This window comes from Clarias gariepinus, chromosome 2 (assembly GCF_024256425.1).
Source record: "Clarias gariepinus isolate MV-2021 ecotype Netherlands chromosome 2, CGAR_prim_01v2, whole genome shotgun sequence".
In the NCBI taxonomy this organism is placed as follows: Eukaryota; Metazoa; Chordata; class Actinopteri; order Siluriformes; family Clariidae; genus Clarias; species Clarias gariepinus.
The window spans coordinates 39,144,300-39,171,173 of NC_071101.1; the positions used below are offsets into that span (position 1 = coordinate 39,144,300).

Below are 26,874 nucleotides of genomic sequence, written 5' to 3' on the forward strand. Positions count from 1 at the left end.
TATTATGACCTCATATAAGTAGAGCCCCTCCCCCAACCTGGTGCTCAGCTCTGCTGTTCTCTGGCGTGGGCAGGGCTTGACCGTAGCATATTTGCACAGAGAACGAAACATCAAGTGTGAAGCAGGAGTGAAACAGTGTCGGAAAAAATGCATTATATAAGTAAATTATGGGACCTTTAAAGAAAACATTTAGTTCATGCGATCCTGAGTAGAAAATGAACAAATGACATAATTCAAGCGAGTGATTAGGTATTACGTAACTACAAACCAAAGGATCAAACGACTAAAGGATCAAAAAGCAACTTTGTTGCCACACTGGAAAATATAAATGCCAGACTAGTACTGCCTGAAAAAATATTAATTTTGAACAAAAATACAGAAACATCAGCATACACATTGAAATAAATGAAATGACATATATAATACCGAATGTTTCCTTATATATTGTTCCTCTGGAATTAACATGCCGATGTTAAACCGTTATTGTTGCACTATGGTTCCACTTTTTCTCTGATGTTATTTTAATTTACTTGTATTAATGATCCATTTCTTTGCATGTGATTGTTTAGTTTCGAGTGTCCGATCTTTATTGTCAATAAAGAAAAGCATGAATTAGAATAGGTACTTTCCTATTATTTTCCACTAATTCCCTCCCGTTTATTGCCCCCCACCTGTCATGTCTGTATTCCTCACTAGTGGGGCGCGCCCCACACTTTGAGAACCACAACCTTACTGTATATTATCACACATCCTCTTCATGCGTGGGTCCCCAGTATGGTGAGCACTGCTCTAGTTTGTATTGAATTCGTGACATGTATGGTTCAGTCTACATCCTAATCTCTTATTGATGGGAAACAGTTTCCCGTTTATACTTCATATCTTGGTGTACTTGCGCAGTCAGTGTGTTTGTTTGCTTTATATAGACCTGTATGGATTATTAAATTTAAATTAATAAAACTTTCTCTCTCTCTTTCTCTCTCTCAGTATCCCTGCAGGACATCACTATGAGGAAAGCATTTCGCAGCTCCACCATTCAGGACCAGCAGCTATTTGATCGTGAGTCTCTGCCTATCCCCATGCAGGAGACCTTCGACCTCTGTGAACAGCCTCCACCTCTTAACATTCTCTCATCCTACAGGTCAGTATTTTAGCATCCTAGTCTTCAGTAACCGGTTTGGCTGTTTTATAAAGCACCATTTTACGTTTTATGTGAGCTAAAATTGTTCAATTCACTGGAACGCCAATAAAGCAGAGAGAAAAGACGTAAACATATTTTTAAGCAATGCTGATCTTTTAATAGGATGACTGACTTACAAATCAAATGCAATTTCAGAGAACCTATCTCTTGTTTATTTCATTTGTTAATTTCTGTTTTGAAACGGCGCTCTGTCTACTAGAGATGGAAGGAAAAATCTATTCATGTCATCTATTCAAATCTATTTCCAATACTTATGCAAAATGGATTTTTTTTAAACACTTTAAATGTGTCGATTTTTGCATAGGAGGGGGAAAATCTTGCAGTTCCTCTAATCCTACAGGTGGCGCATTCTAAACTATTTACACATTGGCAGGCATCTCAGCATTCTGTGGAAAAATTTAGTATTGAATTGAATTTATAAAATCATGATACTTAGAATCAAATCAGCACTTGGGTATCATGGCGGTATCGTATCGGATGGCCTCTGGTGATTCTAATCACTACTATATATGGCATTGGATTTCGTGCACTGTTATTTCGGGAGGCGCATTCAAAGAAGCATGTAAATCTAGAGCGGATGAACTATTTTAGCCTTTTTCACTATCCTGTGCTAGTGTTAAGAGTGCAACGATATCATTCTCTCATCTATCTATGTCCTGGAAAGTGCTGAAATATATAAATTAGAAGGAGAAACCAAAATGTCTAATGGTTGTAGGTGTTTTAATATACTGCCTAAAGTGCCAGATATTTTTTGGCATTCCGTTGTCACTTATATTTCGTTACCAAGGCAGCACATTTACTCCTAGCCCTTAATGAGATAAACACCCACATAAACAGGACATGCACACATGGATACAGATCCTTGCAGCATTCCAATGTCTCTCTGGGTCTGTTAAGGCAAATGAGATGGCAAATTTGCTGGACTTGAAAAGCGATCCCTTCCAGATCAGAGTAAAGCCACTCTGCGCCACCTGCCTCCAGAACAAGGGAGTCCTACGGTATGTTCTGTCTGAGAGTGAAACATTTGCTAATAATAAACACAAGCCCAGAACACCAAGGTGCCGGAGCGGAGAGTCCAAGAAATGCCCAGAGCACGATTTGCTGAAAATTAACCAATGGATAAAATGTTCGGGTTGTAAACGGGTGGGTGTTACCCGCTTTAATAGCCACATAGGTCAGTGACTGTTGATTGCAGTGTCTCCAGGATATGGTTCCCTTTTTTTTCTTTTTTTGGTGGCCACTACTAAACATGGAGACCCAGCGAGATGGGAGAGACCCAAATCAGTCGGCTATCCTGACATCTGAAGTGCACCTGACCTTGACCTTCTCAACGAATTTTCTGATTTAAAAACCTGCTGTTTCATGTACTTAGTATTCAACACTGGTCAGCTTGTAACTATAAATCTAAAAGACGCAGGTGATCAGCTGCTTGTGTGTATTGCAGAGCACCATGAAGAGGCTCATAGCTCTTTGGCTAAACGAAGTGCTTGTGCATGCATGCTTGAACATAAGTCAAGGGGCTCAATGTTCCTTTACATGCCATCATACATCCAAGAAGTACAAGGAGTATAGTGTTGTAGAGCTGCAACTGCCCACCGCTGGCTACATCATTCATCCGTCTATCCATTATCTATATTGCTCATAGGATTTCAGGAAGTCTGGAGCCTATCCAAGGGAACTTAGGGAACAAGGCCAGGTACAACCTGGATGGTATGCAAACCTACTGCAGGACACAGACATATTTTTGGACACTTTTGAGGAAAATGCCAGTCAGCCACATGTCTTTGAACTGTCAGGGGAAACCAGAGAACCTGGAGAAAACCTATGAAGCATGGGAAGAACATGCCATCTCCAAACACGAACCTCAAATCTGGAGGTGTGCTTCCCACTAAGACATCGTAACTTTGTACAGTAAGTCTCCTACATACAAGTTCAGTTCAGATAGCTTGTTCATAAGTCAAATTTGTTCGTAATTCCAACAGACATAGTCTAGTTACTAGGGTACTAACACAGTCGGCTATACACACAGTACACAGTATGGTGTTATTTAGAATCGTGCCGATGGTTGAACGATTCGTGTTATAAGACCGAGCAATGTCTGCCATCTTTTCACCTCCCTCGTTCCCCTCAATTATTTTCACTTTTGAACCCATCGTTATTGCTTGATGTTTCTTAGCAGTACCAGCTTCATTGTTGCTGCTTCTACGCTTGTTCCTGGACATCCTGGGATGCACGCTGCATGCATGCACTTGTAAAGATCAAAAATTGTCATTTGGCTAATTCTGGTACATATACAGATATGTGAATTAATGTACATTGTCTATGTCAAATAAACTAACAAATAAATAAATAACATGAACGCATGTTCGTATTTTCAAATGTTCGTAACTCGAATGTTCATAACTCGAATGTTTGTATGTAAGAGAACTTATTGTACTTATACAGGACGGTAGAGTTATTTAGGGTTCGCAAAGCATAGCTACGGGATCTGTGAATATCACAACCCTCAGTTTTTATTATATGTAATATATTATATTTTAAAGGGACCCAAGGAACAAAGTCAGTTCAGAGATGTGGGAAACTCTGAAATAAACAGCCTTACACCTCCGAAAAATATTGTTCATAAAATTAATCCATACTGACTGGATGTGTGGAAAATATTCCCCAGGGAGAAAAGGAATGTTTGTTAGAATAAAAACTTTATTAATGTGTCTTGTGTCCTATTCATCCAAATTTATATCCATAGATATCCTCTGATTGTGGTTTTGAATTAAGCATGCTTCATAAACATATTAAAATTTCATCATGCCTCGAAAATGTTCCTCCCTCTCCATCCATCTCTCTCTCTCTCTCTCTCTCTCTATTTCCTCATTACTTCGGGAGAACTTTAACACCTGAGGCTGCTTCTTCTAGATGCGACAGCTGCTCCATCCATCACTCCCTCTCACACTCGTCTTTCCTGCAGCACATCTTTCTCTTTCACCTTCTCACTACTGTTCATTTTCCTCCGTCTCTCTCACCTGCCTGCTGTTATTTTCTCCAGCGCGTCTCTCATTTTCCTCATGTTGCACTATTTTATTTTTATCTTTACTCAGTACTGTTCAAACAACAGTGCTCGAGTTAGAGCCTTAATGGAGCACAGTGCGCCGCGGTGTTTCGGGAAATCATAGCGTGTTCGTCAGATGCACCAGCTGGCCTTAAAGGATGGTGGGTTACCACCGATCCTGTGCTAAAACATGCATGTGGAAAAGAATAAATGTCTGACTTTTAAGCGGTGTAGTTGCCGTAATAGCTTTCCTTTATGTATGAATTGTGTGCTCCTTGTTAAAGCCCCACTTTCGGTCTCTTTAAAGGGAAGACCCACTGCATGTTGGTTATCCTAAAAAGAAAAGGGCAAAGCGCACACAAGCCCCCAGCTGCTGCTTAATAACAGTCAAAAATCCTCTGATAATTCAATAATTCAGTATGTTTTTTTATGGTTTTTTTTATTCGTTGGATGGTTGAAATAACTCTCAATTTTCGTTCTACACATTTTTGAGAACCAATCATGTGTGATTCTTTACGTCAGAGCTGCAGCGCTGAGCCTCAGTGTGTCCCATTTCTATTTCCTATATATAGGACACAAAGCTCAGCATTCCTCTTAAGTCATATAGTAAGATCGTTAACAACAGTGGAAAAGCAAGGACTAACAACTATCGTTTTCATGTTTATTATATGTATATGTTATATGTATATGTTATATGATCTCCATAAATTAGGATATGTTTTATATATATATATAAAAGACAGTAGCTGGAACTGTGCCATGGGTAAGTTTCAAATGAAAGACCAGGTGAAATATATACGCGGGACGTTCAAGTCAAACTAAGACTTCTGATCAATTATTTTTTTGTAAACGAAGGTCTAAAACTGATTGACATTTACAGAAGACTTCGAGCACAGTACGGTGATGAGACTCTTAGCCAGAGTAAAATATTTGAACCACTTGCACATTACAGGAACTCGAGTTATTACCACATCCACCGTACAGTCCTGACCTTACTCCAAGCCATTTCCACATGTTTGGGCAAACATTAAAGGAATTCCTGGGAGATTAGAAGCCGACAGTCTGATCGCGGTGTACTGAGATTTGATAGTATCCAAGCACTAGTGAAACACTGGGATCAGTGCATTAGTGTAGCAGAGGATTATATAGAGAGAAAGTAAGTGAGTTTTTACTCTCATAACTTGTGCTTTGTTATTCTGCTCAACCAAAAGTCCTGGTTTGACTTGAACGCCCCTTTCACATCCTAGAAAATCCCAGTGACAGGTTGCTACCATATTTATTCCTTGCTAAAGTGTAGTTAAACTTGGCAATACAACTAGGGCTCAGGAATTGATTTGAATTTGGATTAGTTTCATTTGGGCTTTACCTAATTTGGATAAAGTTCATAAAAATCAGCCGCCCTGTGTCTCTGCCGCTTGGCACTGGGATCTAAGCTTGGTATCTGACTGAACATGTTGTGTATCCCATGGATGAATGCTTTGCTGCTTGCTACCATGAACACACAGTTACTCTCTATCCTTTAGAAAAAAGGATCAATATAAGCGTTTGTTGTTGTTGTTTTTTTCTGTAGGGATGATGGGAAGCAGGCTCTGAAGTTCTACACTAACCCGTCCTACTTCTTCGACCTGTGGAGGGAGAAGATGCTGCAGGACACCGAGGACAAGAGGAAGGAAAAAAGGAAGCAAAAGGTACAGAGAGGAAGGAATTGGACGAAGTGGGGCGGTTAAAGAAAGCACTGAGGGGGCTCTGTTGTGTAGAAAAGGGGATACGGATCGGAGAGAAGAATGTGTGGTCTGTATGATAAGGGGTTAATTCAAACAATTCATTAATTGACTACATAATAATTACTTCTCATTAATCCTGGACAGGATCATGGAGTCCTGGCATTGCACGGCACTCGCATTGGCATCGCTCGTTTATTTATTCCTAGGGACGTAGAAATCATTCAAGCATCTATTTGTGGGAGGAAACTGGAGAATCCTGAAGAAGTCACATGAAAAGCCAAGGCTCTATTCTCTAGTGATCAGATTTACAGATAAGCATCGATACTTGTCTTCCTCATCTCCTGTAGCACTAAAGCTGTATCGGTGTCTCAGAACGAGCTCTTATTTTGTAAGAGGTTCTTGTTTTTTCACACTGTGTTTATTCTTCTGCAATAACCGGTATTAACCTTGTAAACCCTTCCTGGATTACAGGTTTACATCAAGGAAATGTACAGTATTTCACTGACAGTTATCCTAATCGCTCGTGTTGGTGACAGAGTGATGCCAACCAGCGGCATTTTCAGCATTTAACCCGAGAACAGGATTTTATTTTATTTTTTTGCTGTGGAAATGAGCGCAACGATAGATCTCGCAGACAATTAGACACCAGCGCTGACGGCTTGTTGATGGAAAAGCACTGCGAGGGCACGCTGTGAATCACTCTTCTGTACGGCTCCATGGAGATGTGTCTGGATGTATGACTGCAGGGTATGCGTAAAAAAGATTGGGCCTGCGAGAGAGAGAGAGAGAGAGAGAGAGAGAAAGGAGCAGTGTAGGAGGTGTTTATACTTGGGTGGATGTTTTCCATGAACCGTTTGAGCTGACCCACCCCCAACATCACCATCATTAAAGACCACAACAGCTAACACAGATTGGAAACCCTTACATTCACTGCTTCTAAATTACAGACTCATGCACACACACACACACATGCACACAATACAGGCCTCTCTCTTTCCACCACCACAGGCTAATCAGTAGCTAATCAGAAGCAGATTGTGTTTCTATGCATGAACGCAGGTTCTTTCTCTCCTTCCCTTCTCATCCATCCATCACCACCACTGCTGTTCACTCACCACCCCCCCCATACCGCCCCCCTTCCTCTGTCATACTGGCCTCTGCACAAGCATTTTAAAGAAACGTATGTTTGTGTGTTTGGTTTGGTGTGTGTGTGTGTGTGTGTGTGTGTGTGTGTGTGTTTTATGAATGTTCTAGGAATAAAAAGACAGGTAGATCTGCTGGATAACGACGACTTGCCGTGACCCTACCAAACGATAATGAAAGGGAACAATGTGACATGCATGAGAAGTGTGTGTTTAAAGCGTATAATGCATCCGCTCGCAACGGATGATGTTCCTTTAGCACATGACAATTCCCTTACACAGTGAGTCTGGAGTCTAAGGTCTAAGGATATACAGTAAATGTAAACATAACAAAACTGAGCTTAGGTAATCATCAATAATATGATTAACAGCATTGAACGGTGTTTAGTCAGCAGGTAATTAGTGCTTTTAATATGGGAGATTTGAAATTATGGTAACTGGGTAAAAAACCCTATCATAACCTGTAGGGACAGTGCTTAACAGTGCCCCCCCCCCTTTTTTTAATGCTTATTAGGACTAAATAAAATTAAGAAATCAGAATTTGGTGAATGAAGCATATGCGCAGGCTGCAATTATGCGTTTTTTTTTTCTCCTCCTCCGTTTTAAAATCATGGTGATGTTTCACGAACTTTGCATATATCGCAAAGTGTCAAGCATGCTTCACCTTCGTCTATCGTGGAGCGCAAGAACCTCCCTTTAAGTATGCGCGATGTTTCAGATGGTATGGCAAGTGTAAACACGTGTATCGGATATGAGTTATAGTTGAAAGAACGTGTAAACAGACAGTCAAAAAAATCTGATCTAGGCAACAAATCAGAATTGGGCATCGAGACCTGCAGTGTAAACGTAGCCATAGTGTCCACTGTACAAGCCTCTGGAGACAGTGTTATGATCTGGGGTTGGTCAGTTCTAGACACAGCAACGTTATGTGGCAATAAAATAAAGTCAGCTGACGACCTGAATGTACTGAATGACAAGATTATTATATGTTTTGGGTTTTTCTTCCCTGATGTCACAAAGATAATTCAGGAGTTAAATAGTGAAAGAGTGTTTCTGGGAAATCTTAGAGTTTTTTTTTTTTTTGGGGGGGAAAGGCAGTCGATAAAGGAGAGCACCAGAGTTGTATGGATCCAATATTATGAAAAATATCTTATCAATAGGAAAAATGTAGTTAAACTCGTATTATCTCCAGAAAGCAATTTTAATAACTGATGTTACAAGGCAAAAAATTTTTTTTTCAGTGAAAAAGGCATGATATAATGAAAATGAAATAATATTGACTCAAAAATAAAGTTAGAAAATTTCAAGAAAAAAATGTCGCAACCTTACCAGAAATAAAAAAAATATGGTGTTCTGAAAGAAAAGTAATATATTGAGAATAAAGTCTTAATAAATCGAGAATAAAGTCATAATATAATGAGAATGGGGTTGTGATATATTGAGAATAAAGCTGTAATGTTTCGAGAAAAGAGTCATAAAAGATATTGAAATATAGAATCTATTGAGAATTAAGAGTTTTAAAAATGAAAAATAAAAAAATAGAAAATTATTGTTGAATTATAGATGATGTTAATGGTACACGTCAACAACAAAAACAAATCCTTTACAAAAAGATAAATCGGGCATATCAACACCAAAATATTATTAGTATCAAAAAAGTTTTGTTGAACTCGCCGTCATACAATAGCAAACCAGCGACCGACTGCATTCTTAACCATGATGGCAAACGAAGCAGCTGTTTTTCTCGCTTATCCTACGAGACAGTTTGCGATGAAAACATTAACGAGACTTTAATGGCCTCTAAAACCACCAAAATCCCTCCTGTTCCCTTTTAGTTTTATCTCCGTTCTCGGCTAGCTAACTTTAGCTCACTTTCTTTGTAGCATTACTGAATAGAGGTGTGTTGGACTAGCCCTGGTGTTCTCGCCACTGCCCTAATGCGCTAGTCATTTACACATAAACTAGCCTACATCATTCATAGATCAAGACATGAAGGCAGCCAGCAACATTCAATCAACCTCTGTGCAGAGAGAGAGAAGGAGAGAGAGGGCCAGGGAGAGCTATTCGTTCTCATTAGATTAGCCGTGTGTGTGGGAGAAGCAGGCCTTGTATTAGACAGCATTACATTAGAGTGGAATAAATTAGGTTAGCACATGAGTGATGGGACGAAGTGCTGGTGGAAGTGCTGGAGCAGCGGTCACATCCACTTTGTCCTCATTCCTCATTTTCGCATATATCGATGCTGACACACCGTCTGGGGTTTTCTATACTTCTCTCTTACACTCGGATGCACACAGTTACACTTCTGAACAAATCTGAATAATTTAATTTTGCATCTGGGCTAGTATCAAAGAAAAAAACCATGTTTGAAGAAAAGGTATGGGATATATAGTTGATTCACATGCACACCTGATTATTCAGTTATCCAGTTATTGTGCAATGCAGATAAAGAGGTAACAAGAGTTAACGTTGTATTTATCAATTTACAATTTACAGCAGTACCAAAAAACATCCAGGGTGTGGTCGTTCTGTAGGCAGGAACGACTTTTCATGCGAGAGGTCATGGAACAGTGAGACTTGAAGGCTATAACCACTCTTTACAAACATGGTGAGCTGAAAAGAATCTCAAGAAGCACAAAATGGTGAATTGTGAACCTCTGGACGATTTGACTTGGTGATTCAATTATTGTTTGAATGTTCAAGGTGCGCAAAAGTGTGTATGAGGGGCGTTCAAGTCAAACTGGGATTAATAATTAATTAATTAATTAATTAATTAATAGGAATAATTTCATAAAATTAGTCGACATTTGAAGTCTTCATGTGCAGTGCAGTGATGAGAATCTTAGCCACAAATGGTGCAAATCTTTTAAAAAAGGCCGTACGTCCATCTCGGCCGAGGAGGCTCAGGGCCCGCTGCAGTTGTTCAGGTGAATATTTAGCGAGTGGAACACCTGATTCTTGAAAATCGACAGATAGCTTCTCGCCAACGTGTGGAAGAGATGCATCTGTTTGTAGATGGAAATAAATGAATGATTAGCGTAAAGTCTGAAAGGCAGAAGTGGAAGCTATTTTGACTCAGTTCTATGCCAGGAAAAAATAAGTAATATAAATAATATGAAGAAATTAAAATAAGTATAAGCAAACACTAAATCTCGTGTCCGTTAGTTTACGGCTTTATTTAATGATTTGCATTGACTTGCCTTTTTTCTTTATATTCTTTAATTAAAGCCAGTGAAAAATGTTCTTCGTCCCTGATTAAGTGAACTTGTATGAGGACGTGTTTTTAAAAAGAGACTCCAAAGCTCTGGATAAGGGTGTTTGCTAAACACTGTTAACTGAATAACCTTAGCAATTTACCCTGCATACTCCGGCTTTGATAAATAAGGCACTGTGTAAAAGGTAGAACAATGAATTAATTCTTAATGAAGACGTTCTCACTGAAAGTGTCTCCAGCTGTTATTCTTTCCAGGGCACAAACATAGGCTAATGTTAGTTATGGGGTGCTAATAATTTTGACACAGAGGGGGTACCATGAAATCTGGGGTTTATTTTAATCTAGTTGTTTATATATAGACCACTTCTAGCCACTTATTATGTTTTTCGTGTGTGTGTGTGTGTGTGTGGTAGAAGGAGCCCTGAGCTTAATTGCTTTTGTATTTCCTGGTGTAAACCCTGAATGACAGATGATGCTGATTTTAGTTATTTCTCGCTAGGATGAGTGTCTACAGACTGTTACATTACATTGATGAAACTGACAATGGTGCATTTTGTGTGTGTGTGTGTGTGTGTGTGTGTGTGTGTGTGTGTGTGTGTGTATTCCTGTGTTTTATTGCCTGTTATTTTTGATTTGCTAAAATAAGTCAGCGCCTCATCAACCAGAGTTTTCCACCCCTCTCTCTCTCCCACACTTACACACACTACCTCGACTATGCATTTTGTGCATAATAAAAACTATTTTTCTCTCCTTTCTCATCCTGGTAATGTGTCCTATATTCCGAGAATCACATGATCAACCCCCGCCCCACCCCCCCATCCTGAAATTAGCTATTAACACTTAGCATGTCTGTGCCCCGGCTATGGTGCACCAGTTACAGCGCATGACTAACAGCCCTGGCCCACTCCACTCCCACAGTCACCATGGCGATTTCACCTCTAATTCAGTTAGATTTACATATTAGGATGGTATCAGTGTCTGGCTCTTACAGCGGTACAGCCACTATAGCTATGTTTTCATTCTGGATTCATAATCAGATTCATGATTTCAAAACCATATCCTCGGCTGTAATTACTAAATATCTGTAATCTTTATTTCTTTTATGAAAAAATTAAGCAGAGGCTAAAAGAGAAGATTTGAATGCCCCTATCATCCGGAGATCGCCACTTCGATTCCTGAGTGATACTGTAACCTCTCGCAGCTGGAGGACTAAAGAGAGCTGATTGGCCGAGCTCTCTTAGAGGGGAGGGATGAGAGGTACTTAGAGCTCCCACATTAATCACGGCTGTACAGCCAATCAGGGGCGTCTGTAAGCCCACGCAAGCGGAGGGAGCGGATAGCACTGTCCTCCGAGTGTGTTACTCCGCCCACAACGGTGCATGAGCGAGCAGTTCGAAAAGATGCAGTCGTCTGGCGTCACGTGGTTCGAAGGAAACACGTGATAGTCTTCGGCCCTCCCGGCTGAATGGTAGTAGTAGCCTTAATGTGGGAGCCCCCTAGTGACGGGGAGGAATTGGACATGACTAAATTAGGGAGAAAAGTAAGGGGGGAAAAAATAATAACGATTTAAATAAGCATGTTAGATTTTTATAACTCCTTATTTCATAATATTACATGATATTGTTATAATGAACATTAACATCTGTACGTTAATTAATGCTAACAAAAAAACTAGGGTTGTCATTGCCAATTTGTCATTGTTTAGAAATTTTAACGTATTATTATTTTATTTATTTATTTATTTTTAATGCAAATTAATCATGTGACTAAGTATGACCCTAATGGCTTCCCATAATCGCAGAGCGCTTACCTGGCTGTGTGAGATACTGGCACATTTATAATAAGATGACGAAAAAGATAATAAGACGACTGATGAAACATCACAGGTGTGCTGAATGTCGTTATAAAAAGCTATGAATAAAACTCATGTGTGCTCGAGCTACAAGAACACACTGGATGTAAGATGTGGGAGTGGTGGATCAGGTGGCTAAGGCTCTAGATTGTTGATTTTCGGATCTGAGGATCCAGGTTCGAGTCCCGCAGTCGACTCAGCTACCCAGCATGCTGTGCTGGTCCCATTCGAGAGATTTTGGTTTAACATGTGTTTAAGATATTATAAGACTGCATAATCTGTTTCCTCTAACCGGTTTGTCATGTGTTCTTTATTGCAACAGTGCACGTTTATAATACAAGTCAATATAAGTATTTTAATATTGTGATTGATCCTGATTAATCACAGGCTTTGACTGGGATGGACTAGATTAAAGGTTTTAATTGATTGACAGCACTTTATTAGCACTACAAAAAAAGGTGCACAAGCTGTGTGGTATTTTCAATTTTAGACTAGCTCTGTCGGCGGATTAGCTAACAGAGACGCTTGTGATGCCTGCTACATCCTTCTGAGCTTTATTCTTCTTCAAAATGTCTCCAGAAATAGCTGAGCTATACATTAGGAACTGAAGAGGAGAATGGTTTTTATTTGATTTGCAGAACTGAAATAACTAATGTGACTGCAGTGCTACATACTATATTAAAGCTGTCTCTGTTATTCTAGCGTAGCGTTAGCATGAAAAGCGTTTTTTTCCCCCTTTACCCTCCGTCTCTCTTTCGATTCTCTTTCCTGCTTCTGTGCATCTGATCTTTCCGTGTCTCTTCTTCTCTTTGTTCTCTTTCTCTGTCTCCGAGTCTGAACAGCTTGAGGTGCCTTATCTAACTTTTCTGCAGGGTTTTATGGGTAGCCCCCATGAGCCCCTTCCTTTCATGCCCGAGGTAAGACCGTAATCAAACAGCCTTGGACACAAGGAACAACAGATTCTGTACGCCTGCTGCCCAGCTCCCACTAAAATCCTAATCCCTGTCCCTGTTAACCTGCACCGTAACAGCTACCCACTGCGACACGCGCTTCTTCATTTGTTCTGTCCAGTTTAGGAATATCTCAAGCAATCCTTTATTATTTGTAGGGGTGTAATGATGCGTAAAAAATTCAAGTATACCAGCGTGATCAAAGCATGCGTTATGGGCAATGGGCGGTAATCAAAAATTGAATAAGGATATGAATTTGAATGTATCTTGCGTACCGAATTCTAACTTCCCAAGTTAGTGGCCTGATTTATTTTGATTTATTTTATTTTTTTTAGCATTTCAATCATTCTCACTAGCCTTAGCGTACCAGAAAGTCCTTAAATGCTACATGGGAGTCTTCCATCTCCTGCTTGTGGCTAAGCATGATCATCGCCGTCGCTAGCTAACCTTCTAGTGCATTAGTAGGATAGTGTATCGGCTTCTGATTCGAAACAAAGCCTCCAGTCAGGAGTGTGGGCTTCATTACACAGTGACAAGTGTAAGTGGTATTTCAAGACAAACCGCCTACTCTGTTATGCAGCGTGTCAGATTGACTCAAGAGTTTTATATTGAATGAAACTATACACGGTATTGTTACACCCCTACATGTTTGCTAGCTTGCCAAATGTACAGAAGTAAAGACTATGCACCTGAGTGTTATTTCTTATAAGGACAGTTCTTCTGATAGTTATGCTCTTTTCTTCTTCCTCATTTTGCAGATGCGGTGTGAGCTCGTAAATTTATTAGCAAGGCTGCATGAGCCTTGGAATGGCTGCTTTAAAAAAAAAAAAGAAAGAAAGAAAGATGATGCGCCTGTGAAGTGATTCTAAATGAGTTGGCTTCTACTGCTAACGATTTGATTTGATTTCCTTTTATCCCCGATTTTAATAAGACGAATCAGTTGGCTGTCTTACGAGTGATTAATTACATAAACGGTGTCACGATCCAATATTTAATGAGGTCCGGAGGAGCGATGGTCTCAAAGGATGAGTTCAATCTTGGTATGAAAAAAAGAATAATAATTCAGACACTTCTTTGTTTTTGTTTTTGTTTTCTCGCTCTTAATTATTTTAACCTTCTGCAGCCGGGTTCTCCTATGGCCACATTCAGCCATTTCTTTAAAACTCGCTTTATACACGGAGCAGTTGCGATCTAAGTCTGCTAATTTAACCAGCACAGAACTATAATAATCTGTTAACGCTGAAACTCTTCTACACCTTTTTCCTTTTTTTTTTTTCTTAGTAGTGCAGAATTATACCAAGTGTTGATTTGGATTGACGTAAAAGTTGCAAAAGTTGCAATCGTTCCATGGATGTATTATTTTAAAAAAATCACTATTTCAGAAGGGTCGAGTTTATGACCTGCATCAAGCAAAGAGAACACTAAAAATGACTGGAATTGGTGAAACACGTTATTAAAAACTGGAAGGAGAGTGCTGTCAACTCGGCTATGTTTAATAGACGAGAACTCGCAGGATTGGGATTAAACAGCTGTGTGGCCATATGAAAACCACTTGTTAGGGAGACTAATAAATTCAAATGGCTTCAGTTTGATAGGGAGCATAAAGATTGGATTTCGAAGCAATGGGAAAAAAGGTCATGTGGTCTGATGAGTTCGGATCGACCCTATTCCAGAGCGAGAGGGTAAGAAGGGAAGAGCATGAAGCGATCATGCGTTATGGCCGCTGTACAAGCCTCTGGAGGTCATGATCTGAGGTTGCTTCAGTTGCTCAGGTGTTATGTGGCAATAAAATTAAGTCAGCTATGCACTGAAATACCAGATTATCACATCTATTGAGTTTTTCTTCCCTAATGGCATGGGAATATTTATCACAAACAGTAAGAACAGCATAATGATCTCAGCCACACAGCTAGAAACACTTCAGGACTAGCTAAGTATATCTGCGTATCTTAGTTTTTTTGTTATTTTTAACATTTTTATTCCAATGCCAGATAAATTTTCCTTAATGTTTCTACATAATGTATATTCCCTTGTAGTTACCCTGAAGGTACTGAATATTTTATAGCAGTTAATGAATAAACTGCTTTGAGATAAATAACTGGAAAAAAAAAGTATGGGGGTGTACATATTAATGTGTTGAGTCATTAAAGTGCGTATGAGTATGTTTATTGAAATAATTCTCCAAACTTTTTGTTTCATTTACATTTTCTGGGTAATACAGTATGTGTGATGGACAGAAAGTCCAACAACAGACACACTGAACATGGAAATAAAAAAGAAAAAATATAAGAAAGGAAACATTAGCACTTAACAACGAGTGTCAAGAGTGTCACTGTAATTCATGGTTCATCTTTAGACAATGCTTTTCGCTCTGAACTGCCATGTGCATGCCACATTACTAATTGTACTACTACTGTATATCAGATAATGTATCCTTAAACACTGCTGGATAAGTAAAATACCTGTTTATTGTTGTTTTAATTGTGTTATACGCATGCTACATAGTCTGATCAAGAGTTTATCAGGAACCTGGACGCCTGGCCAATCATATCGCAGCAGCATGATGCGCAGAAATAATGCATGTGCAGGTCAAGAGCTTCAGTTTGTATCTGTAGATCAGAATCAAGGGAAAATGGACTCTTCGACTTTGGTTGTTGATGTCAGATTTGAGTCAGGTTGTTGCTGGTTTGAGTATAAATTAAACACTGGTGCAGGTTTTACACAAAAAGGTCTGCAGTTTAAGCTGATATTAAGGCTCCAGTAACTCGAACAGCCACTGTTTACAAGCGTGGTAAGCAGAAAAGCAATTTAAGACACACAACAAATCTGAGCCCGTATTTACAAAGCTTCTCAAAATTCTCCCAGAGAGCTCCTATCTTTGCTTAAAAAGTCCTAGCTGGGAGTCTTAGATTAAAAGTGATTTAGGAAACTTCTCAGAGTAACTCTGAGTACAAAAACTTTTATCTTAGTGAGGAGGCGTGGTTGATCCCCGTTGCTAGAAATGATGCAGCAATTCAAGGACTGTGATTGGTTGATACAAATTAACCTCTGACCTCTGTAAAGGTTTTGAAATGCGCTCTTTATGAAAATAGAAGATATGTATAATGATAGAGCAGACAGTGAAATCGTAATGTTTGTATATGAAGAAATTGTATAATCATGACTACAGGCTACTTTGTGCAACGTTTCTGTTATAGGCTGAATATCTTAAAGTTAATTAAAACAGCCAAATGGTGAAAATGTGTCTACTTTTAAAGCAACCAATTTCCATGCAGTAGTTACTATATTTTAGTTCTTGCATTTATTTATCATTTTGATTTCATTACTTGTAATCCATTTCATATGGATGGAAGCAAAATGGCTCAGCTTCTATCGACGATTGCTTTATTTAACGGACTTTATTTAAGTTGCACTTTTGGATTGTATGTAACCAACAATCCAAGAGAGATGGAATGAAGTAAAACAACAAGAAAACCAAATTGTACAGTAGAGCAGTGTTTACTTTTAGTGTTTGAAGAATATTTCTCCTATTTCTGCCATTTTGTCCATTGGACTTTTTTTGTACCATTTCAAAGTCCCCCTCTTCACTCTTAACAATTTTTACAATTTGAAGATGTTTCGTAAATCATTTTTAATCCTTGCTAAGATTTAGTCCTAAATTTAAGGGGAAATTCTAAGAAAATGATATAATTCTAAGAATTTTCTTACTTAGAAGCTACTTTTAGGCTTAAGAAGCTTTGTGAATACGGGCCCAGATGTTGAGGTCGATTTGGAACCTGCTGTGATTTCGAGCATCTGTCTGAGTTTGAGATGCTTTCTGCTCATCGGCTAATTTAGACTTCCTGATCACTTGAACAGTCTGGCTGATCTTCTCTCTCGTTCTCCTTTCTCATCTACGTATTTCCACCCACAGAACTCCTGCTTGCTGGATTGTTTTTCCCCCTGTTTTGTTGTTGCTTTTTTTTTTTTTTTACAGTTCTGTATACACTATAAAGACCTCTGTGTGTGGAAATCCCAGGAGATCAACATGTTCTGAAATACTTAAACCAGGCCATCTGGCACCAACCTCCATGGCAGAGTCAGGGCATTGTTGTTGTTGTTGTTTTTTCTCCTCATTCGTCACACTTATAACGTGAACGTTAACTGAAGCTCTTGTCCTCGTGTTCGTGCATGATTTTTAGGCATTGTGCTGCTGCTGCTGAACGTGAATGACCAGGTGTACGTGTGTAAATCGTCATGAACACGCATGCGTATATGGGCATACGGCAGAGCGAACATTTTTGCTGTGATTTCTAACTTTAAGTTCAATTTCTGAAGGTGTGATTTTGTGGCCAAAATGTATAGTTTTAATTCTATACTTTTTTTTGTTTGTTTGTTTTGTTTCGGTATACAGTAGTGCGAAAAAGTCTTGAAACCGCCCCACATTTATAACCTTGTATCTTGCTTAGTCCTGAGAAATAGTTCTCCAGGCACTTTTTTTCTTTCATTTTTGATTTCTTTCTTTTTTTTTTTTGCCAGTTTCTGAACCTGAGCAGTTTTAGAGGAATGTTTTTTTGTTTCTTACGCCACGCAGTGACCTATAAATCATTCACACGTTAAAAAACATCTAACTTAATGCATGAACCAGTTAGAATCAGGTGCAGATTATAACATTTACAGCATTTACCAGACGCCCTTAACCTTTTTATCCCGGTATACATTTGAGGGTTGAGGGTCTTGTTCAATGGTCCAACAGTTGCAACTTTAACCTTTGAGCTACCCTGCTGAGTGGTTGGAACAGACGAGAGGGGAAACGAGGTTGCTGCTGCGGTCGTTACATAAACCACTTACATAAATGATATCTTTAGCCTTCGAAATACAACGTTTTTTCATTTCATTTAATTGAACATAAAGCAATAGTGGGTGACTCAAGACTTTTGCACCAGACTGTATGTCGTTTTTTTTTTTTCTTTCCATTCTACTGTACTGTTTGTCGTGTTACAGCATGACGCTTTGATAAACCGTGTTTTAGCCTTTATTTTGATGCTTGGCCCCGTGCTATACGATTGTTAAACGTTACAATTATGCATGTGTTGCATCTCTTTTCTTTTCTTTTTTCCTTTTCATTTGTTCTTGTAGTTACAGGATCCTCACTTGTATGATCAGGTCTATAAATATTTAGACCTTCCAGGGCAGGTATGTGAACTGGAGAACCTACAATATACAGTATATGTGTAGCCCCTTATAACCAGCCAGTAAGGCGTGTCTTAACAGGGAACAAAGGAATCTATGGCTGTTTTTTTTTTTCTTTTTTACCTTGCTTAGGGTTTAATCCATATTTTCAAGTTTTTTGTAAAACAAAAAAACGAGTCAGCATTGTGCCAGGCATTACTGTACATCAGTGATGCTTATAATGGACTGCACTGAAAATCATCCCCAGAGGGAATTACGGTAATTTAAGCAATAATTAAAGATATGACCAATTAGGATGCAGTTCTGGTTTTCTCTTGAAGCTCCTAAACAGCATCATATAAGCCATATAGATTTATTTGTTTCCTGTGTGTGTTGTTTCTTTGTGTGTGTGTTGCAGTATTAAGCTGAGGCTATTCTTGCGGTGTGTGTGTGTGTGTGTGTGTTTCTCTGCACTGCACAACTGACACTGCTTTATCGCATAATGTATGAAGGACTTGGCTCCTACTTTGCATGTGTGTGCATCGATCTTTTAATATTCTGAGGCTGAGAGGACAGCAGCATAACACTAAGTGAGACGTGTGTGTGTGTGTGTGTGTGAGTGAGTGAGATTGTGTTTGCACATTTACTCACAAATGCACAAGAAGAAATGGCTTTTTAGTTACACATCATTTGATGGTGTGTGTGTGTGTGTGTGATGGTGGTGGTGGGAGTGTGTGCTTGCATATATTTTACACCTCCACTAGAGGAAGTGTTTTTTTTTGTTTTTTTTGTTACACACAAATAAGTCATAAATGGTGTGGAGTGCAGAAGTAGAGCTTTGATTCGACATTGCACATGCAGATGAACTGTGCATGTGGATGTCCCGGTCTTTCTCCGCTCTTTAGCTACTGTAGAAGCGCTTTTCATTTGTCCCCTCCGATTTCCCCGGTTGTGTTTTGTTTTTTTAAGACTACATGGACTAAATGCCCATCTTGTTACCCTGACCCCCCCCCTTCCCAACCCCCACTTCCACACCGTACCCCAGTCCCTGACTCTTCTGCAGCTTCATGTTGTCCATTTCGCGATAGTAAAAATTCACACTCTGTGTCTCTTCACTCAGCTGAAGAACATCGATCGTCCTGCAGAACCAGAGAAGATACCACGAGCGCCTCATGATCGCAAAAAGGAGTGGCAGAAACTGGCTTTAGGGGCAGAGCTGGCAGAAGACGACATCGAGGACAAACACAAAGAGGCTAGCAATGGCTTGGCGCCCTACCATGACCCCAGGTGTGTGTGTGAGACAGAGAGAGAGAGAGAGAGACAGAAAAAGAGAAAGAAAGCGAGAGACGTAAGCAGAGAAGGAGATAGAGGCAGATAGAGTGAGATGCATGGAGAGACAGACAGAAAGAGAGATGCACAGAGGTGAAGAGAGAAAGAGAGCAGGCAAGAGTCAACATCAAAGAAAGACAGGAAAAGGGAGACAGAAAGGCAGAGAGAGAGAGACAGAAAGACATGTAGGAGGAGAACTGAACTGAGAGAGACAGACAGAGACATAGAGATGCAGAGAGAGAGAGAGAAACAATATTTACCCAGATATCATTGTGTTACAAGCACAGCATCACTTTGACCTTTTCCGTGGTTCCTCCACTTTCAGGCAGATGTACATGGATCATTTGGACGGTTCGTTCTCTCTGGCAGCGTTGCCGTACTCTCAGATGAGCGAGCTGCTCAACCGCCCGGGAGAGCGCATGTACGGGAGACCTCACGAGCCTCCGCCCCCTCCACCCTCACACCCTGCAGACATCAAGCCTCCCTCGGTCATCAGGTACACACACACACACACACACGTGCGCGTTAGTCTTTCCTTGTGCTACCTTGTGTAAGTATTATTTATCTGTATAATATTCAATAAAAGTGATGTTTCTTCAATTTCCTACACAATTGGAAATAATTTCTCTGATTACTCACCAGACTTCAGAAAGTATAAGAGTAACGGTGCTTTTTCCAAACCAGTAAAATAAACTGGGATCATCATGGATTTTCCATTGAAAAAAAAAAAACCTTCACTTTAACTACGTCCCTTAAACTGGTGGAAAAAATGTACCGTGTTAATCTTCTACTTATCGTGTGTACTATTTTCACCTGATTTGCCCCAAATGTCCTGCAACTTTGTAAACAAAAGGAGCCTTTCCTTGCACAAATATTTCTGTTGTCCGAAATCTTTTTGAACGTTTCAAAGGCTGGGGTTTTCTCCTCCAGTAATTACACAGGACTAATGAACACTATTTTGTCAGATCTGGAAAATACTTTTCCAAAAGGCTGCTGATTGTACAAGTCAAAGCGGGACTTTTAATTCTGCAGAATAACAGAACACAGTTATGAGAGTATAAACTCCCTCTGTATAATCCCCGCTACTCTAATGCACTGATCCCAGTGTTTCACTAGTGCTCAGATACCATCAAGATAGAAAGTCTCGGAGCCACGATCGGATCGGACCGCCTGATTTATTAAACATCTGGCCTTCCTGGAACTCCTTTAATGTTTGCCCAAGCATGTGGAAATGGCTTGGAGTGAGGTCAGGACTGTAGCGAGGATGTGGCGATAACTACTGTTTCAGTACGTTTTTTAAATAACTTGTATAATAAATACAAGTAAGAGAGTTTCAGATTTCGGCAGTGTTGTGGATGCCGTGTGATTCGGAGAAGAATCGGTCACATCTGTAATAACGGCCTGGATGCCATGGTCCTGCTTTATCAGACAGCAGGAAGATAAGACGTGAGAAAAGTGGTGGCTTTTCAGATGCGGGTTTTATTGTAAATACCCTCGGCGGAGGGGAAACGAGACTGTGGTGATGTTCTCAGCTATTTTCCTCACCCACAGCAGGATCTTGTGGGCTGAGACACTGCAATTGCCGAGCAATCCAGCTGCTTACAATGCTCTCTGAGGTCTCCTTGAAAAAAAAATCGAAAAAACCTAGGAGTGGGAGGCTTGCTGTTCTCAGTCCCTACAGGAAACGGAAATTATTATTAATTTTTCTCACCTAGAGAGAAGATTCATCTGAGGTTCTGTACACCGTGCACCTTATATAGCTTAAATATCCCAGCATTCTCTCGCCTGTGGGTTAAATAGAGTACAATACAAATTGTTGGTTGATTAAATAAAATGATTTTGAAATATAATTATATTTTTTCTTTACTCGGGAATGTAACAGTATCTGCTACTTAATTATCTATTTATTAACAAAAGATCGTATTCAAGAAGGGCAGCAGAGAAACCATGGGGACTTACAGATATTCTGCAAAAGCTACAGGGATTGAAATATCAAGGACTGGGGTATCAAATATCAACTCTTAAGCAATGCTTGTAATTATACTTCAGCATACCATAGTAAGAACTGACAAATATATATAAATAAACATATAATATATATACATATAATGTATACAATATATATAATGTGTTCTGGATGATGAAATCATTTCTCACGATTTTATTTAAAATAGAAAGCAGCAAGAAATGATTATGGAACATCACCATATTGATATTTTTTATTATGATTAAAGAATACACAGTTTATTTCAGAGTGTGGAAAGTTCAACATACAATTCGCTGGGCATACCTTGTTACCATGGCAACAATAATGCATTAAAAGAAACCTGTGGTTTTAAATATAGCCAGGACTACTGTCAGAGCTGCTGTTACATAAAATCTGTCAATAACTTTCAAGACCTCGACCGTAGTAGTGTGGTGTGGTGTAAACCCTAATCGTGATCAAGGGTTTTTTTTTTCTTGTTCGCTTTTTTAAAGCTTGTAATGCAGCTTCTCCGTTATGTTGCTCACAATTTCTTCTTTTTTTTTCAAGGTGCGACCCAGTTTAAAACATGATCGAGGCTATACCTTGTACCTCGCCTCCCTCGTGCAGGCTTGCTCTCTTTCTCGTTCTCTCCCTGGGAGTATTTTTATTTTATTTAAGACAATAACTCCCAGAGCAATACGAGCTAAGATGTTGGGTTTCGTCCGTCTAACGTATAACATTTAACATGTATAACTAAATATATAAGAGTCAGTAGATGGTCGAAATTATCCCTAGTCGTTTCTCTACCCTTCTTTTATAGTTTTTTTTTTATTTTTATTATTTCTCTTTCAGCTCCAGTTCGGGTTACTCCGACAGTCGTCCTCAGTCTCCGGCTCGCACTCCTGTCTTCATGAATCCCAGTGCTCCGCCCCCTCCTCCTCCCCCACTTCCCCCGCCTCCCCCACCTCTCCCAGCCACCGCATCAGGTTCAAGCATGCGCAGCACGCCGCCACCCCCGATCCCACCGCTACCTTCCCAGCAGCCCCTGGCTATCCCTCCTGCTCCTGCACCCCTTCAGATTGCCCCTGGTGTGTTGCACCCTGCCCCTCCTCCTGTGGCTCCACCTCTTCATTCTTCTCCGGCAAGAATCCAGCAGGACAAAGTCTTGCTCCCTGGCATGGGAGACGGCGCGGTGTTACCTCCTCCTCCTCCGCCTCCTCCTCTGCCGCACCCAGGGGCACGAGGCTCCCCCCCTTGTCAGCCTCCAGGTCCGCCCCCTGTGCCTTCATTCCCGGTTTCTCCGCCCACTCACTCGGGTCACGATGTCAAGAGATATCCATCGAACCTGCCGCCGATCAGCGACGCCCGCAGTGTCCTATTAGAAGCCATTCGTAAAGGTAATGATCATACTGTTTAGTCTGCTTTGATCAAATTTAAACTACTTTTCAGATTTATTTATAGCCATATCGCATTGGTTGTTTAGTCTGTTTTGGGGAATATTTATAAATTGTGTTTAACTTGTGAGAGTGTTTAATAAACAATTAAAAAGTCCCTTTGATCAAATCTAAAGTGTTTTTTTAATCTTTTTCTCTCTCAGGTATCCAGCTGAGAAAGGTGGAGGAGCAAAGGGAACAGGAGGCTAAGCATGAGCGCGTGGGCAACGACGTAGCCACTATCTTGTCCCGGCGCATCGCTGTGGAATACAGCGACTCAGAAGATGACTCCGAGTTCGACGAGGTCGACTGGATGGAGTGAAGATAAAAGAAGAAGCTGAAAAAATCAAGGATGGAAATGATTAAGAAATGACCATTTTAAGAAGAAAAAAGAAAAATAATAAGTGTCTTGTTTTTTTTTTTCTCTGTCCCTCTTCCACGGTTCTCCATGTGGTATGTTTCAGGAAACTTTGTGTCTCTTGTCTCTCTTATTTTTTTTACTTTTTAATCTTGATGTTCATCAACGTATGTTGATGTTCTCGAAGTTTAACAGTTCTCTTTTACAATTAACGGAAATACCTTTCAGCTCGTTGCAAGGACGGACCATGAAGAGCTGGACGCTTAGTGTTGCGTGAAAGGAGCGATGCATCGTTAGCGTCGTATTCATTTCTGAAGCAATGCTGCCACCTTCTGGTTTATGATTATTATTATTATTTTTTTTAACTTCATTTAATTTTCCATGTATAAACAAGACATTTCACATCCTAAATAGGCCAGTAAACGCCTTCGTGCAATGAGGGCATGGTCCATTTAAAAGAAAAGGAGAAAAAAAACCATACACGGCTATGTTCTCATTACAAAACTTTTACATATCTTTGAGCAATATGTACTGTCATTGTATCATTTTAATAAGAACATGTGGTTAAGATGCTCGTTTTCTGTAAAGATTCTTAAAAAAAACAAGAAGAAAAAAAAAAACAAGATGGTGTTTAAATTGTGCCGACCGGTTAAGGCAAGGTGTTCTGTTCTTATCAGGGTTCTAGCATTCAGAGGGCTCTACACACGGTGTGTTTAAATAACTAAGGAATCAGACCACTACAGTATCAACAGTACCGCGTTTCTTGCGACAGAAACCACCTGGCCATACATTTCTCCTTCCTTCCTGCCTTATGGTTTGTATAGACGTGTTGTTAAGTTGATGAATGTACTGTGCCGTTACTACTTTTTTGCCTGCATTTCTAAACATTAGCTGTTTCTATGTTCCATACAGGAAAAAAAAAGAAAAAAAAAGAAGAAGAAACAAACAAACACCAACAGCAACAAAAAAAGAAAAAAATGAACAAAATTTTAAGGTGTAAACCTTGTAACTTATGTAACTGTTTAATGTAACAGTTCGCTTGAATTAATAAAAGCTAATGTTATGGTAAAGGTTCCAGGACACTTGTACCGTGTGTCTTTTGGTGTATGCACATTTTAAATAATTGTGTTTTGTAGAATATATTTATCGTTATTGGTATGCGGTTTCTGCTGGAATGTGTAAATGTGGCACTTTACCTGAAGATGGCGCTATAAAATTAGCTTAATGCTGCCTTTTTTCTTAACTTCTTATCTTTAAAGGGAAAAATTTTGATTCCTCAATTAATCACTTACTCACTCATCGTCTATACCACTTTATCATGTATTCAAGGTCGTAGGGGCCTGGAGCCTATCCCAGGAGGCTTAGGGGACGAGGACCCCTGGACAGGGTGCCAATCCATCGTAGGGCGCACACACACACACTACGGGCAATTTGGGGACGCCAATTAACCTAATCTGTCTTTGGACTGTGGGAGGAAACCAAATTACCTGGAGGAAACCCACCAAGCACGGGGAGAACATGCAAACTCCACGCACACGCGGTAATCGAACCTGGATCCTGGAGGTGCAATCCTATTAATACACATCTATGCTCATACAATCCTATTAATACACATCTATGCTCATACAATCCTATTAATACACATCTATGCTCATACAATCCTATTAATACACATCTATGCTCATGCATAGATGTGTATTAATAGGATTGCACCTCCAGGGTCCAGGTTCGATTACCGCGTGTGCGTGGAATTTGCATGTTACATAGATGAGCATGAGCATAGATGTGTATTAATAGGATTATTATTAGTAGTAGTAGTAGTTGTCTTAGCTGTTAGTGTTCAACACAAAAATGTGACCATGTGCATTGTGGAAATTTGTGATTACAGTGCTCTTTAAACACCAGAGGACGTGGGTATTTCTTATTCTTAACTTTGAAGCTCTCTTGCAGGTTAAGTGCGGAAATATACTTGCTGTTAATAAACGTGGGTGTATTTATTTACATCGCTGTTAGTCTTTCAGCTACTCCCTCATCGAGGGGTCGCGCACAATTTGGCACAGGTTTTTTTTACGCTGGATGCTCTTCCTGACACAAACCCCCTCCGTTTTATTCGGGCTTGGGACCGGCACTGCATCCAGTGGCTGGGGTTTGGGCATTGGGTGGAAACTGAACCCTGCCACCGATGCCCAGTAAGCATATTTATTCACATACATTATTTGCCTATATACTATGTGATACCGAAATGTTCCAGTAGGCGGCGCACTGGATAATTCAATCAGACAGTTTTGCATGAAGAAATAACATGGGAGGCAAAGATTTTACTCTCATATACACACTCACTAATTGTTTATCCAAGTCCCAGGGGACTCTGGGCACGAGGCGGGGTACATCCTGAACGGAGTGTCAATCCATCGCAGGGCGCACACACACACAGAGCCAATTTTGGGACACCAATTAGCCTAATCTGCATGAGAACATGCAAACTCCATGCACACAAAAACAGGAGTAGAACCCGAACCCTGGAGGTGTAAGACGACAACACAAACCTCTAAGCCACCCAGCAGGTTTCAGTTGATCATTTTTCTCAGGACAGAAAATTTCTTTCAATCACATTTTTGGGGAGAATTTATAAATGTACTTTAATTATTTTTAGGATGGACCTGTAGAAATGTGATATTACACACCTACAATAGCACAAACTTTATTCTGTCCTGCTACTCAAGTAAGTCGCCTGCAGGGGGCACTACAGCATAGCTTTTGAGATTTTGTCCCATGAAGACTAGCTACATCAATACATGGTTCTGCAACTTCATAGGCTTAACAACCACAACAACTCCTTTAAGAAACCCACTCCCATTTAACCTTGATCTAATGTGTATAATCTGTAAATCCTAATTTTATAGATTGTGTTAATCTGTAGATGAACCTCTAATAGTCTAACTAATTGAGAAAAAAACATGGACATCAGCCTATCAGTTTTCAGCAGGCTTAAAACATCAGCCATAACAAAACTGGTCTTTCTCCAGTAGGCACTCTTTAGTACCATTAAAAATTTTTTTTAGAAACTGGCCACTAGGTGGCACCACTAACGCTTTTTAAAATCATAGACAGGCACATTTCTTGATGATGAAAATATAGTATACCATTATTGGGGGGGGTTTCATCCATTTCCTTTCTTTCTTCTATTCATGAATCCATACCTCTTTAGACACCATGCCACACCCACTCAGGATAATTGCCATCTAAATAATATGCAACATTACTTTTAAAAAGTACTTTTGATTGGCATAGTAAACACAAAATGCATTTCTTTGGAGAAATAAATTAAGTTCATCCATGTATCCATTAACCATACCTCTTACCCTGTGTAGGATCAGCGTGGAGTCAATCCTATGGATATCAGGGGGGACGAGGCGTAGTACACAGTATATGGGGTACCAACCTATTGCAGGACGCACACACATACAGTACACAATATGTAAACACCAGTCATGCAGGAGGAAACCCACAG

At 39.9% G+C, this 26,874-nt stretch overlaps 1 protein-coding gene across 3 annotated transcripts in view; it reads left to right on the plus strand.

Annotated features, from left to right (window-relative positions):
* wasf1 (WASP family member 1) overlaps positions 1-24,437 on the plus strand; it is a 67,732-nt gene extending 43,295 nt beyond the window's left edge. Inside the window, exons 4-11 of one of the 3 annotated variants that reach the window (XM_053479527.1) lie at positions 985-1,138; positions 5,815-5,932; positions 13,010-13,093; positions 18,245-18,301; positions 19,398-19,564; positions 19,932-20,102; positions 22,425-22,969; positions 23,170-24,437. In XM_053479527.1, coding sequence (XP_053335502.1) covers positions 985-1,138; positions 5,815-5,932; positions 13,010-13,093; positions 18,245-18,301; positions 19,398-19,564; positions 19,932-20,102; positions 22,425-22,969; positions 23,170-23,327 — 1,454 coding nt within the window. In that variant the 3' untranslated portion in view covers positions 23,328-24,437. The remainder of the gene's footprint in view (positions 1-984; positions 1,139-5,814; positions 5,933-13,009; positions 13,094-18,244; positions 18,302-19,397; positions 19,565-19,931; positions 20,103-22,424; positions 22,970-23,169) is intronic. The other 2 variants (XM_053479538.1, XM_053479549.1) reach the window with 2 other exon arrangements.
* The last annotated feature ends 2,437 nt before the right edge of the window (positions 24,438-26,874 follow it).